The sequence below is a fragment of the Ailuropoda melanoleuca genome, chromosome 11 (assembly GCF_002007445.2).
Source record: "Ailuropoda melanoleuca isolate Jingjing chromosome 11, ASM200744v2, whole genome shotgun sequence".
In the NCBI taxonomy this organism is placed as follows: Eukaryota; Metazoa; Chordata; class Mammalia; order Carnivora; family Ursidae; genus Ailuropoda; species Ailuropoda melanoleuca.
The window spans coordinates 67432482-67449274 of NC_048228.1; the positions used below are offsets into that span (position 1 = coordinate 67432482).

Here is a 16793-nt window from a genome sequence, read left to right on the forward strand (position 1 = left end):
TTATGAGGTCCCTGCAGGACTCAAGGGGGACAAAAAACGCAGAGAAGAGTTATCCTTTCAAGCCGAATCTTAGAAAAGACAACCAAAATAATTTTTTAAATACATACACTTTATGCAAGTACTTCCTTAATTTCATTAGCCTTAATCTGACTGCCTGTTTTCAGTATCATAATCCCAATTAGCATAACTGACCTGAATCTCTAGTTCAGTATCTTCTTAGATAGACAAATCCCTTGCAAATGTAAAAATGATAGGTAAGAGTCTACAATGTCAATGGAAGATGAGTGTGTAAGAAGATCTAAAAGAGTCAAAAGAATCTAGTCAATTGTTAAAAATATTACTCTATTATGTGCATATATAGTAAGAAGTGAATATTAAATAAAAATGCATCTCACGTTTTCATTAAAATATAGCTATGTGGAAGTACTACTATGAAAGCTCTATCACAGGTAGCATGCTCTGGATCAGTGATTCCCAAATGCGAAGATGTTTTTTACTGGCCTATGGCACTAAGAAACAAATAAAATGACGGCAGAGTTTCTCATAAAGGGAAATGTGCTTAATTTGGAAGTCTGAAGTTATATTCTTTTCTTTTAGTGCCAAGATAAAGTGATAGTGAAAGGATTTCTTTTTTAAAGTTTTTATTTGGTGAAATAAAAAACTGGTGACTTAGTAAGTCTCCGAATTCTATTTCTTTTAATTTTACGGATGTGTGAATTTTAAAAAGACTGGGAATCAGTGCTCTTAAATTACTGGTATGTTGTGATCAACAAATTATTTCCACTGTATTCTTCTGTACAGTAGTTACACATGTTGAATATACATACATTTGCCAAAAACTGCATTGCAGACTCTGTTCAAGTCTTCGTATCCACGATGCTATACTTGACTAATTCTCAGTAAACTCACTTTTGATTAAAACTTTTTAGCACTTGTACATATATATATAAACTATGTATACGTAGTCATACAATTAACAATTTCATATATGCATTGCTGTAGAGCTTTAAATACGTTAGTCTTATTGTCTCTTTAGAAGCATCTGGACTGTAGGAGCCATTTCCTATTCTTATATATGGAAACAACAAGTATTCAAGAGGCACACAATGAAAATCTGCTAAGAGACATACTATAATATGGTAATCAACTTTCCCAGCTCATTTGTTCCACAACTAGGACTAGAAATACCCATGTTCCCCAACTCTTTCGCTAAGTGACCTGATGCACTGAATTCAACACATAGAAAAATCTCTTTTCTGTACTTGGGACACCCTCCTCCACTTTCTTCAGCACATCCTAGGTCATTGCAACATTCTGGTTTTTCAACATGCATCACTCACATGTAACAATACATATTAGATTTTCAGAACTGGAAGCATTCATAGTAAACAAAGCCATTAGTTTACAAAGCAAGGAAGCAAAATCATAAATTAACTGCATGTTACAACAAACAATGAAGGGTGCAGAAAGAACTGTTTACCTACAGTAACATTCTAACATTCCAACATTTCCAATGCCATCTAGAAACGTGGATCCACATCTAGAAATGTGGATAACGTCACTATCAACAATGTCCTTTTTAAAAACCATGGAATTGGGCAGAAATAAATATTAAAATACTAATGTAAGAAAAATGTGATGAGTATTTCCTGTGTGACTTCTAGATCTACTTTGTTCGTGCTACTTTTCAGGTCAAGTGAAACATTAAGAGAGTCGTCCCCAATGTCTCCCTCGCACCCTTAGTTAGATGGTCTTCTTTTATGCTCACACGTGTGACCGCTATGATAACATTTACCCTTCCTGAGTATATCTACCTCCTTCCCATAGACTGTGAGCTGCTTGAGGACAGGATCAGCCTCTCACCTAACCCAAGTAAATGTCTGGTATGCATCCCAATCACCCGGTAAAAGTTTCTAAATAAACGAAGGAGCAGAGAGTGAAAGAATGACAGGAAGAGAGGCAAGCAGAAGGAGATGAAATGCCTTTCTGGCCAAATTAAACTTTTTGCTCTGGGACATTAAAAAACTGCTATAAATATGGTTAACGGGCAGCTTAAGTCAGTAAAGTTATAATCTATAAAGATTCTGCTTCTGTTAATTTAGCAAACTTTATAGAAAAAAAAAGAATCAGAGAAGCTTGAGCCAAATTTGATGTACTCACAGGCACCGAAAGAAAGTAGGACCTGTTATAGAGCTGAAGGAGGGCCTGAGTAAACTAATCAGAAATAAAATATAGTAAATACAATTGTTTTCAAATACTGCAAAGTGAAAACAAGGTAAGAATCCAATGTTTCAGACAGTATTTCTTGACGAACAGAATTTCTCTCAATTTTTTTTTTGTCCAATAACCCTAATAAGAGATGAAAAACAAAAGAAACCTAACCTATTACGCCAGATTAAAATGCCTTCTATTCAAATCCCTCTAAGGTACTCTTAATATTATTAATATTAATATTATTGCCACAACCTTAATTATAACCTCCTTTTCCATATAAAAATATAGACAAAGGGTTTATATTAAAATTAAATCCAATGGAATTTACAACTCAGCTATAGTCATTTTTCTCTTATATAAAAATATATACAGCCAATGAAACATACATAACACTTGAGTCAAGTTCTGGTTCTTACCTCAAAATACTGAGAAGTAAAATAGGCCAAGCAGCAAACATGTAACAAGTTTGGACTTACTTTTATAGATAAGAACATATAAATGGTATGTGTAATAAGTAAACATAGTTATTAATTTGAGTTCTAGAATCAGAGTTTTAGCTGAAAGGAACCAGACTGTCTACCTAAGGAGGCAGTTGAGGCCCAACACACATCTATGAGCAAATACTTGAAAATCTTATTTAAAAATCTCAAATAAACATGTGAATAAACATATGAAAGAATTTACTGTGATCCCAATTAAACACATTACAATTTTTGTGGAAATATATATATATATATAAAAGCTACAGAAACATGCCAGTTTTGTTAATGAAATAAAATTACCTGTTGAACAAAAACATTGTTGAGGTGACTGGCCAGTCTCCGTGCAAACTGTTCTCGCAAATCACTGAAACGCTGCTGCTGCTGTTTCACTGCCAAGAGCATGTCATGGCCTGAAACCAGAACATGTCTTGACTGATATAATAGGTAAAAAGATTTCTCCGATCTTCAATGAATACATTTATAACAGTATCCATAGCTCTGTTTTGAAGAACCCGAAGTTTTACTGGTTTATTTATTTGCTTTATAAAAGAAAGGTGAGCAAGAGAAAAAAACAGTATAGCATAATGGTTCTCCAAGGGTGGTCCTGCCTCAGCATTATATGGGAACTGCTGGAAATGTGGATACTGGAGCTTTGGCCCAGACCTACTGAATCTGGGGCTGCGGCCTGGCAATATGTGTTTTAACAAACCCTCTCCATGATTCTGAGCAAACTCAAGTTTTGGAACCATTGGCCTAACAAAACCTCATGCTCTCTGGTCTAATCAAAGCATCGACTCTGTGCTCGGTTTTGTAGACAGTACTAGAGAAAAATCATGGTGTTAACTAGAGTCACCGCTGATCAATCACAGGAACTAAAATGGAAAAGTTCTTAGTGCCAATAGAAACATGATTGGAAAGAAGTGAAACTGGTCTGAGGAGCTAATACTACAGTCACCCTAAACCACTTGCCCCATGTACTTCTTGTTAAAAGCTTTATACCAAGTTACAGGCTTAGTCTCAGATTCTTGGTCAGATTTTATAATTTCTAATGAACATACCTGGACGAAGAGCTACATTCATGCACTGCAGAAGGGCATCAGCGGCATTGGTGCAAGCCTCAATGCCTCTAGAAGAAGCAAGATCACCCTCCTGAAGGGCCTTTATATGACCTTTGGCCAAGTCCATGTGGTTCTGGAATATATATAAATATACCATTTGCACATGTAATTCTGGGACATTTACAGGTAAGATGCTACTCAATCCTATCATAACGTCTTTGGAATTATTTAAAATCTTACTCTCACAAGAAAATGAGAAAATGTTTACAAATGGGTGTTATATATTATATTATATTTTTCTGTTTTTTGTTGGTGGTAGCAATTTACCAATATACTTACCACAAGAAATTCTATTTCAGACAGGAGTTTTACATTATTAGTGTTACTGAGATGAATTAGGTGGTTGCTTTCAGAGATCTGATCCATTTGTTCTTTTACACTTTGGAGCATTTCCTCGTAACTGCTCAGTTTCAACTCAATCTGATCTACCTCCTTTAGAGCCTCATCCAGCAACTTCATCAGGATGTTCACTTGCTTCTCAGAGGCCATGATTGATTGGATGTTGGCCTACAACATGAAAAACAAAAGTAACTCTTCATATTATTTAAATGTATAAAAGAAGTGTTCAGATGAAATATTGCTAAATCCCTTTGACAGCCGAGTAACAAAGACTGGTAAGCATCTACACATTTATTTTAGTTTATCACTTTATGTTTATGTTCCCTTTTTACACAGTATTTCAGGAAGATACACTGGCCTCTCTAACAAGGTCAGAGACCATGCCTCAGTATTTCATATTTCCCCAGATTGTACAAGTAGGGTTCTGCCCCACAATGGATCATCAGTGTTAATATATTCCCATTTCGGACACTTCCAATTCTACCAGCTATAAAAATCTTCTATACTTAACATTGTTGTAAAATGCCAAAAAAAAAAAAAAGCATAATCACCTGTGCTATACCTTAATCAAGAGGGTAGCAGTGATAGATCAGTCTTTGAAGGACACACTGAACTAATTTATAACTGTAGTACAACTGGTACTTACATGATGTGGAAGAGCCACGACCGTAAGACCACATGGCCACAGACTATATATCCATAAAACAGCTCCTTCTATCGTCTTCTTTCTTTTCTCTTTCATTTGCAACTACTGCACGTTTTTTCCCAGGCAAAGTGGGAACAAACCACCATCCCCTTATCATTGTTTTCTAAGTGATTCTGACTAATGATTCTAAGTTTCCTGAAATATGGAAGCTGTCAAATCCAAAATAAAACTGGCAAGCAATGAGATAACTTGTAACATACATGCAATATTCATTAGAAAAGAAAATATAAAACACTAAGCCACACTAAGAAGGGAGGTAACAGGGTATGAGGAAAAAACTTGCATCAGGAATGAAAAGAATCAAGGACAGCTGCTGCAGTAATTTCACACATATTTTATATGCTATTCATAATAACTCAAGTGTAAGTATAGCCCAACTGTAAGAGCCAGCAGGACTCTGGGCCACTGAATAGATCTCTCAAGTAGCAGACCTGGGGCTCTATCCTGACCAGGACAATTTCCACTGTTAACATCTTGAAGTTTCTTCTAGGCTTAGCTTCCAGTGAGTTTTATAAACTCGTAAACTTGAACTATTTGTGTAATCTCTGGACCTGAGTTCAACCTCATAAATTCTGTACCTTTCATGTATAAAATGCCAAAATTTTTTAAGTCTTTAAAATATTCCTCATTCTCTGAGGGTTTTTCTTAAATGCTTATTTTGTCTAAACAAAACAAAAAACACATGTTCTTGCTCTAGATTTTTCTCACATTAGTGGTGTTATTTTTAGCTATGTCTTTTAGCTTTTTACTTTCTAAAGATGCGCATTGAGTTTACAGACTTAGAAATTGTGCATACAAATTAAAAAGAGCTATCCCAAAACATTTTAGCAGGGGAGCCAAACATCCTTTTCCCCTGGCTCCTTGTTTTCACTACATTTATTCTGTTCCATTTGGGTAAATGATTCACTTATTTCAAACTAATTTTTCTATTTCTAATTTGTACCTTTTTTTTTTTTTTTCCAAACCACAAAAATGCTATTCTTTTGCAGCAAACTATTCTGCAGTGTTTCAGAGGCTGGGGGGAAGCAACCCCAAGTTGGTTTCTGGTCGGCTACTTTTTACTTCCATCGCTTTGTGTCAAAACCACCCCCCCCCAAATCCCCAACCTCAGCCAACTGCCTTCACTGGCCTGATTAACAGGAATGGTTCTGTCTTTTGAACAAGAGCAGTGAGAGATAAGGCATCTGGTAACGTGCTTCCGGAGGGAGATGGCTATAATTACACTATAAAGGCTTAGGTGCTGCGGCAGCAAAATCTGAACATCACCAGTCTTCTCAAGCCACTACACATTGTTCATTTACAGATTATGAAAGGTCTTACCCCATCCAGCACCTGCAGCTCTCTCGACAACCTTTCTGCGAAGGCCTCGGCATTAGAGATTGCACATTCACAGCCTTCCATCATTATTTCAATATCCTGCTCTTCTCTCGCATTTAACTCCTGGTATACATCTACTACTTCTTCATCACCTCCTGTCACACTCTGATTCTCTCCACTTGGAACAGACTCTTAAAGAGGGTAAAAATTAAAAATAACGTAGTGAAAAAGTAGGAAGGACAATAACACGGTACTTATAGTCAGTTATAAGCACAGGTCACATTTAGTGGCTGAAAAATAGGAAAGAATGCTTCAAAATATTTAAAAAAACCTTATTTTTATGAAAAACTGCATATGTTAATATGTTTATTGTAACATTTATTATAACAAATACAAATACATGCAGTCTAATTCACTCACTTTTAAGTATTAAAACAGGCTTTCAAACAATTTCCCAAAACATAAACTACGAAAATAAATACAAAACCAGAAACAAGACACGTGGAAACAAGCCTAATCGTTTTTTCCTATGGTGGTTGCTGCTCTAATAAAACAATGAGTATGAATTTAGGACACATAAAAAATAATTTGCTTTCCTTTTTTCCCCCAGGTAATGTTTTTCCTTTGTTCTTTTTTGTCCTTGTTATGGTTTTTTTTCCAAATAACTTTTAGTTGATATGAAAAATGTAGTCACAATTTATTTTGGGTATTGAAAATATTACATGAAATTTCCATTTCTTTGCTTAAAACAATTTCACATGCATTGATAAAATTTCTGAAGATCAGGTATAAAGGTTTTCTCAACAAGTCTACAGTAACAAGAGCAACAATAACATGGCTGTTTGAAATTACAAAAGTTTAACTGGTCTTCATGCTTCTTAACAAAGGACCAAAAGGTCAAATGTAAGGTGTCCTCTGGATAAACGTTTCAATTCCATTTTTTGAGAAAATACACTTAGCTTGTGGGATTTTATATAAAGCTTGAGGTTAGGAGAGGTAAAGTGAAAAAAAAAATTTTTTACCCCTAACTAAAACTCTCAATAAAGTTATTGATTTTCATAAACTTAATCGGACACGACTTAAATCACAACCTCTGGACACTTTAAATATTCATTATTTTGTATGCAAATGAAATATTTACATTCAGCATGACTTGACATATGTTAATTTGTTCTAGGAAAAAAATAACTAACTCAAAGTAATAAATGACTTACTCTTAAGAATGATAATTAGGCAGATTTAAGTAATGTCCCAGAAAAACAAAAAGAGGGGAATAAAACTTTTGGTACAGGCAATTACAGATTACAGTATATAAATGGTTCTTCAGACATGCATCACCTAGTTCCCTGTCCTTTGAACGACTCCATTTTAGCTCACTGTGGAAATGTCAAATGTCACATCTGACAGTTTATTAGCCACTAGGGGGCAGGGACTGCCCAAATCATTCTGTACAGCTCCTTACACATGCAGGTATTTAAAATAAATAAATATTTTAAACGATCATAACTGCTTCAGAAGTTATTTTCTCTTCCATGAAACAGTCCTTTGTAAGTCAATAATGAATCCTACCATTAATTTTATTACTATATGGATTTTGTGGTAACAAACTTGTCCCTATGCACAATTTCATAAAATATGCAACCAACAGTACATAACAATGGCAAGTAATAAAAAATATATGGAATAGAATAAAAAGAAAAGGTGTTACGCACCTTCTGTAACTTTAGGCAGTTCTGGAGTGTAAAAAGGTATGAAAAAAGCAGAGGAAAGTAAGCAAAGAATATTAGCTGGGTAGAAAAGTATACAGGTTTAAAATTTTTAAATACTACCCATATTTCATTTGAACTTTTGGTATATCAAAGTTTAAAAGACAATGTCCAAATCAAGTACCAAGTGGAAAGATCCACAGAAACTAAATTTCCAGAGTTAATTTTCTTATTCTTTTTCTGACAATGACTAAAAATACATTTATCTTTCCATTTTTTCTTTTAAGAAACAGCACTGACTAGTCCTTGGAGAAAACTGGGAAACAGATCACTTCCTGAGAATTATTTTTAGGTCAGCTCTGACTCATGCATTTAGTCTAGTTATTTTCACTTAAGGCCCCCAAACTTTACCCAGACACTCCCTCATAATAGATTAGTCATAAAACACTGTTAGAAAGGACGAGATTGAAACAATTTTAAAAAAACACACGAGATATCTGTTCAAGCTGGCTAAATTAAGGATTCAAGCCAAAGATTTCTTTTTTAAAATCTAGTTATAAGAATGAAAAGAAAAAGTCAAACAAAAACCTGACTCTACTTCAACTGCTAACAAAATCCTCCTTTAAAAACCTTAAAAGCCTTCTGCTGAGAAGCCCCCCCCCCCCTTATTGGCGTAAACATTCAATTGTCACCAACAAAAACCACTCAAGTTGCCACTGTTAGCATTCACAGTGAAGTCTTACTTGGATGATTACTTATCTCTTAAAAGTAGATGGTGATAATTTCTTATTTGTTTTTTAACATCACCCAAAACTTAGACACATTTATTGTTTTTTTAATAGGAATCAACAGCTATGATTTCAAAATCCATTAAAACAAGTTTACAGACATTAAGGAAACTATTCTCTGAACTCCACTAAACAGTTATTGATTTATAGAAAACGATTTTCATAATGAGATCCTTAAGGATCTTCACAGTATTCCTAAAATTGATCTGAATTAGGGGTAACTTTTATAAACATGAAAATGTCTCACTTTGCTTTAGGTCTTAAAAAATTAAATGTCTTTCTTTTTTTTTAAGTTAGATACTTCATTCTAAAAAGACAGCAATATTCTTCTCACTGATTATGGTAATATTTCTTAATGAGGGAAGCTAGGTAGGGTATGTATTTTCTAATACAGTTGATTCAATGAAATGTATTGGTCTAAAACATATCGTAGGCAACGAATAACATCCATAGATACACAATATTTAAAAACAGAATAGCAATCATTCCCTCATCAAAACATTCAACCCTGAAAAGTCAAAAAAATAAATAAAATAAAAGCCGTTCAAAACACAAATTAAACCACTATTCAAGGCATGAAAAATTATCATCAATTTCTTGAAGGTCATTCCCTCAACATACTCAGTTGCCAAGATACCGGGGTCTAATGTTGGTCAGATCGCAGCCCCGAGGGCTCCTACACAAGGGCTGCACTGAGGGGAGTAGCACAGGGCCTGACAGATGTGACTTGCCTCTCCAGTTTTAAGCATCAAACCTAAAACCAATAATGGGCTTAATATTTACTAAGTATCGGGAAGGAATACTATATTTGAGGGAAATATCCACAGGCAAACAGAAAAGGAGTAAGTAAAACAGAATAGTGAAAGGACAGAGGCAAATGGCTAAGTAAATGAATAGTTGGAAGCATCTGAAACGGCCATTTTTATAGGTCAAAATGGTTGAATATTGGCTATTTCAGATGTTTTAACCAAACAGAATGAGGCTCCTATTTTAAAATGCTAATATACAACTTAAGACAAATCTAAGTTTTCTTTCTAATATATATTATTTGGAATAAATCTGTTTTTTTATTAATAAAGAGGAGCAACAACTCTATTCATCTACATACTAGCTGTTATTTCAACTGCTTTCTTTGAGCTAAACAATACAACACAAATTGTATCCACAAGGCATACAGAACCATTTTCTTACAATGTTTATGCCTTTATGAAAGAAATTTTAAAAGAATAAAATCTCATTGTACATTTTTAATAAATAACAATAATTTTCGTCTTGTAACACAAAATAATCCACAGTAACAACCCTGAAGATATAATGACCAAAAATATCCTATTTAACTTCATGTCTAAGGATTTTATCCTGATAATATAAGAGCTAACATTTATTGAGTACTTACTATACACCTGGCATCGTCTCATCACTTTCATATACTAAGTAATTTAATCCTCACAACAACCCTATGGAGTAGATACTACTAATATCTCTATTCCTGAGATAAAGAAAACTGAAACATAGAATAATCCAAGGTCACATAACTCGTAAGTGACAAAGCCAGGATTTGAACCCAAGTAGTCTGACTCAAGTTATGTTCTTAACCACTATACCTACACTCTGCACAAAAATGTAACTACATGGATATTCATGTTAAAATTATTTAAAATAGCAAAGATTGGAAATTTTAAAATAAATGATTAGTTAAATAAATCAAGGTATATTCATATAATGGAATACTATGGTACCACTAAAAATAATGTTGGGATAAGTATTTAGAAACATGAAAAATGTTCATTATAAGAAAAATGTTCATTATAAGAAAAAGTACGTTAGAAAACAATGTTAATTTATTTTAAGAAAGTAATTATGCATAGGAAAAAGATGAGAAGACTAACAAAACATCAACAGCAGTTATCTCTGAGGATTAAGTTTATAAGTGATTTTTATTTATTTAGTTTAAAGTATCAGTTTCTATAACAAACAAGTATCACTTCTGCAATAAGAAAAATTATTTTTTTAGAAAAATTATTTTTCAAGTCATTTGCAATATAAGGTAAATCAGAGTGCTAATCATTCTGAATAATGTCAAATTATATATTCACTTGTAGATATATTTGATTTTACATAAACATTTTTATTTAACTTTACCTTCCAAGAGCTGTGAACTAACATTGACAAAATCAATTTTCTTCCGGAGATATCGCTGATTCAATTTCCAAATGCATGAAATAAATGCATTCTTTTCAGCAGTGCTGCTGGCAACCCATTTATATATTTTTTCAAAATGTAAATCAAATTCAGGATTTTCCTGAAATAAAATATGCAAAAGATATTGTTTGTGATCATATCTTTTTCATTATTATAAAGTCTGTATTTCAATAGAATGAAAAGAAGTTGAAGCTGTTCTTAAAATCACCATTAAAAATCAGCTAAGTGACTTACACAGAATGGTTCAGAGAATTCAATTTGTAGGAAAAACCTTGTTTTCTTCCCAAAAGAAGCTGGATGAAAAAACAACAAAATGTTTTGGTAATTTCCTCTTATGCCCCTTTAGTATATGAGTAGAAGTATAGGATGTCTAGGTAAAAGCTCTGTGGCCAGACTTCCTAGTTAAGATGACAACAGTCTCCAGTTTTGATGTGCACCTAATTTTTCTTTTTAAATTACCTATGGGGTTTTAGAGCTATACCTATTCTTTGATGATAATGCACTATTATTCATAGTGATCTGACACTAACTCCTTAGTAAAGAATATGTCTTCTAATTATAACATATGAGAAAAAATACAATCTACATCCTAGTGTGGTTTCCAAGAGCAAATGAGGTGGAAGCAGGGACGGACTGAAAACAGAGAATGATCAAAGGTGCCTCAAAAATAAAAAAGGCTGGCTAGCCTTGAAGTTCTTTTGAATGACAAAGAAGCCCAGTCTGTGGGAGAAGTGCAGTACCCTGTCTCCTAAGCCACCTTGCAGCCGTGATTTCATACCAGGCTAATATTTCCCACGTGAATGTATAATCACTTGCCTGTTATCTAAAACATGAAAATATATGGATGTATGCTTTTCTTCACATCTGAGGAATTAAAAATAGATTCAAATGTTCTTAATGTCCTACAGAAAGCTAACAATATATCCGATTCATTCAAAGTGTCATTTGGTGGGAAAAATGTAAATAAATGCCTTAAAGGTAAGGGAGATGATACCAGACTTTTGTGAAGGGTTGGGATAATTGAGGAATCAGGATTTGACCTGGTATAACAATCATATTACAGTAGCATGGATCTACTAATTATAATTAGCTCAATAAGCAGAACTGAAACATCAAAAGATTAAAAATCTGCATTTCCAATAAAAAGGTAATTGCATTATTACTTATAAAAAAATTCTAAGGGTATTGGCAACTAATCTAAAACTTGATGGGAAATGATCTCTTTCCTGGGAATATTTCCCATAATGCCATAAAAGAAGCTGAGTGCTCCAGTGGCAACGCTCACACAAATCAATGTGTGACACTAAATGGCTAATGTTAGGCTATGTATAAAAATTTTATGTTTTACATCCATATATAGTGTGCACACGCCAAGGTGCTTACATAAGGTGAAAAAAAAAAGCATCCATTAAGAAAGTCAGCAATGAGGCATCAGCTGTGAGAATGCATTCAAATAAGCATCAGCAACGTTAGTGAATTATGCAAGTCAATGGGGTTATAAAGTGCAAAACTATTGAAGGAAAAAGCTTCTTTAATAAAGACTCATTTCTAAAAAGCCCTTATAGTATTTTCTCTTAAACAGAAACCTACCCAGAAAAGTCTCTACTCTTGATCTTTTCCCATGGTAAGAGAATTTATTTAATTAGTTATTAAAGTGTTTTGGGTGCCCCTTAGGGATAAAGCAGCGGCCCAGTGCACCTAAATTACTTAAAGAAAAGCACTGGCCACCTTTGTTAGAAATCGGAATTCTGAATTGCATATTCTAGATATGCAAAGCTCTCCTAAAGTTGTTTTGGCTTCATTTAAAAAATATTTCACACTTGACACAACTGCCTGTCATTTTGTCCAGACTTTAGCTCCCCAGAGGTCTATACCAGGGTAAGGGGAAAGTCAGATTTTTATTTTATTGGATTGCTCTACAAAGGTAGCCTCTACTTCTTTGTGCCTTTTAAGTAAACGCGTGAGGCTTGAAGGGTTAAATCAAAGGGCACCTGCAGTTACATTAAGGTAAGCCTTGCTATCAGCCCCATCACAAGTGGGTGTGATGCAAAACATTCCTGCGGAAGGAAGATGAAGGGCAGGGTAAGAGAGGCTGAGGGGAAGGAGCACCTAATTTCACCAGAGGAGCTCTACTAAATTTCTTTGAAAAAAGGGTATTGCTGTGAAAAGCCTTGACTTGTCAGAAATAAACACGGTCCTTTAACATGATTATTACATTATTCAATTTTCTTAAAGTTTGAGTGTGGCTTCAGTGAAAAGTGGAATATTTACATTCTTATACCTTATTCTTTAAGTTCCTTAAAAAAATAAGGTGTGTAACTCACCATCACTTCCTTTACTTGAGCCACAAATATGAAACCATGGCCTCAAAAGGCCAGCCTGGTTGCCTCAGCTGATGATTCTACATTACTTTGTGAAGACAAACTAAGGAAGATTCACTTTGGTTTATTTGTTACACATGATGTTGAACTAGGTTTTACCAAAACAATGAAGGCGTTTAAAAAACTACTCACAACACTTAAAAATGTGTGCTAATACATGAATTTTAGACTAGATACACCTAACCCAAATACTGAAATATACAGTTATTTTGCTCTAGTGTATATAACTTGCCCACAAACATAACTATAGCTCAAACAAAAGCAAAAACAATGAAACAAAAATGCATTTTAGCTTGAGACTGAAGAGTGGGAGAATGGAAGGTTTAATAATACACTTTAGACTAATTCTTGCTGAGTTGGTAGAGCAGAGGGTTACAAAACAAGACATTTAGCTCATCTTAGAAGACATACTACTACGTTAGAAAATGAAAGACACTTTCTGAACACGGGTCAAAGAACTAAGAAAAACATACTTTAATAGCATCCTTGGCATCTACCACAGCAAGGTCTCGAAGGGCCCAAGCAATCTGCCTTTTGTAGAAATCTCCTTTATCAGATTTCTTGACTTTGACCATCTTCACCTGCACAGGGCGTTCAGTTGTCACTGTTGAGTAAAACACACTTTCATCAGAAATATTCACTCACTTATTCTTCATCCATTCATCCACTCATTGCAAATACAGTTGTCAGGTGCCCATACGTGATACTAAAAGTAGTATTTCCTAATATATGCCATGACTGAATAATGCACAGAGCATCAAAGGGAACATCTAAATCAGACAACAGGGTCAGAGGCAGATTCCTTGAGAAGTAAAACTTCAGACCAGTGTTGAAAGAATAGTATGAGCTCTAAAATGACTGACATATGTGAAGCCAAAGGGGCTTGAAAGAGCCTAATACCATTTCAGAACAGCGGTGAGTGATTCAGTATGGATTGTTCATGCAATAAAGTGGGTGGAAATGAAGTTACAAAAAAAAAAAGATGAAATTTCAGATCACAAAGGGCCTTTATCTGAGGTTGTGGGGGTGTTCTTAGAGGATTTTAATTAGGGAAATGACATGCTCTAATTTATTTCTAAAAATTACTCTGTCAGCAGAATAGTGGATGGATTGGAGTGAATGCCAGTACTTTAAAAAATTTAGATGAAGTGGTTGAATCTCTAAAAAATGTAACTTACCAAAACTCACTTAAGAACAGAAAATACGGAAAATTCTATAATCATTAAAGAAACTGCATTAGTAAGTGAAAAATCTCTTCCCCCAAACCTACTCCAACACAGTTTTACTGGTATCTTTTGCCAAGTTTTCCAAGGAAACATTCCAAACATACATAATTATTCCACTGTACAGAAAACAAGGGAATAATCCCAAGTTACTTTATTGCTTTGGTTTTAAGGACAAAGATAGTGTACAAAAGAAAATTACAGGACCATGTCATTAATGAACATGGGTGAAAAATTTTATAACTACAAATACACAAATACTACAAACAAATACTGCACTGGCAAACTTAATCCAAGGGCATATACAAAAGATAGTATTTCATTTCACCAATTCTGAGATGTACATTTCCCCCCACATTTTAACATCTCTGAAATCAGAATATGTCTTAACAACTGATGCAATATCATAGCATTTTTTTAAGTGTTACATAAAATAATATATGGTATAATTGATGGCATATGATACATCATGATTGATTTACGTTATTTCAAGAATTCAACTTATCATTTGAAAAACCAAGTACAATTACTCGCCATACTACTAAATTAAGGAAATAAATGATAATCTCGATGATTTGAAAAAGCATTTGATAAAATTGAACATCCATTCAATGACCAAAAATAAAAAAAAGTAAAAAGTCAGGAACAGAAGGGAGCTTCCTTTGCACTGTAAACAAAAAACAGTAATTACAATACTAAAAAGTGAAGCCATTCCCTTTGAGATCAAAACTGTATTGATGGTCCTAACCAGTAGACTAAAGCAACAAAAATAAATTAAAAATATACAGACTATAAAGGAAGGAAGAAAATATCACTACTTAGAGTCTATGGACAAATTATTAGAATTAATAAGAAAGTCTAGCAAGATTGATATGGAAATCCATATAAAACACCAACTGTATTTCTAGATCCTAACAATAAATGATTTTTAAACTGTACTGTTTAATAAAATTAAAAGCTTCTGATCTGCAAAAGACAATATTAAGAGAATTAGAAGACAAGCCAGACTGCAAGAAAATATTTGCCATGGGGCGCCTGGGTGGCACAGCGGTTAAGCGTCTGCCTTCAGCTCAGGGCGTGATCCCGGCGTTGTGGGATCGAGCCCATCAGGCTCCTCTGCTATGAGCCTGCTTCTTCCTCTCCCACTCCCCCTGCTTGTGTTCCCTCTCTCACTGGTTGTCTCTATCTCTGTCAAATACATAAATAAAATCTTTAAAAAAAAAAAAAAAAGAAAATATTTGCCAAAGACACATCTAATGAAGTAATGTTATCCAAAATATACAAAGGACTTTATTTTTTTTTAGGATTTATTTATTTGAGAGAGAGTGCCCACGCACATGGTGGGGGAGGGGCAGAGGAAGGCAGAGTCTTCAGCAGACTCTGTGCTGCTGAGTGCTGAGCCAACATGGGCTCCATCTCAGGACCCTAAGATCACAACCTGAGCTAAAACTGAGTCAGACGCTTAAATGACTGAGCCACCCAGGTGCTCCTACAAACGACTCTTAAAACTTAACCATAAGAAAACAAAAAACCTGATTAAAAAATGGCCAAAGACCTTAACAGACACTTCCCCAAAGAAGATATATAGATAACAAATAAGCATATGAACAGATACGCAACACCATATTTCATCAAGGCAATGCCAATTAAAACGGCAATGAGATACCACTATACACCTATTAGTATGGCCAAATTCCAGAACATGACAACACCGAATGCTGGCAAAAATGTGGAGCAGCAAGAACTCTCAAACATTGCAGGTAGGACTTCAAAATGATACAGCCACTTTGGTAGAAAGTTTGGTGGTTTCTTACAAAACTAAAGATACTCTTACCATATGATCCAGCAATCACACTCCTTGGTATTTACCCAAAGGAGTTGAAAACTTACATCCATGCAAAAATCCACACATGGGTGTTTATAGTAGCATTATTCATAATTGTCAAATTGACAATTGAGATATCCTTCAGTAGGTGAGTGGATAAACTGTGGTACATCCAGGCATGGAATATTAGTTAGTGCTAAAAAGAAATGCGTTATCAAGCCAGAAAAGGCATGGAGGAAATGTAAATGTATACTAAGTCAAAGAAGCCAAGCTGAGTTGGCTACATACTGTATGATTCCAACGATATGACATCCAGGAAAAGGCAAAACCATGCAAATGGTAAAAAGAACAGTGGTTGAAAAGGGTAGGGGTTGGGGGAAAGACGAATAGGCAGAACACATAAGATTTTTAGGGCAGGGAAAATACTCTGTATGATACTACAATGGTGGATATATTTCATTATACATTTGTTGAAACCCATACCATGTACAA

The 16793-nt window shown here is 34.5% G+C and overlaps 1 protein-coding gene across 12 annotated transcripts in view; it reads right to left on the reverse strand.

Moving 5' to 3' along the window:
• EXOC1 (exocyst complex component 1) overlaps positions 1-16793 on the reverse strand; it is a 59312-nt gene that overhangs the window by 35496 nt on the left and 7023 nt on the right. For 6 of the 12 annotated variants that reach the window (XM_019798434.2, XM_019798431.2, XM_034671774.1 and 3 more), the window contains 8 exons: positions 13727-13857; positions 10813-10972; positions 7889-7909; positions 6180-6367; positions 4094-4321; positions 3755-3887; positions 2997-3106; positions 2161-2214 (listed from right to left, as the gene is read on the reverse strand). In XM_019798434.2, the coding sequence (XP_019653993.1) occupies positions 2161-2214; positions 2997-3106; positions 3755-3887; positions 4094-4321; positions 6180-6367; positions 7889-7909; positions 10813-10972; positions 13727-13857 (1025 nt within the window). The other 6 variants (XM_019798437.2, XM_019798435.2, XM_011223486.3 and 3 more) reach the window with 4 other exon arrangements.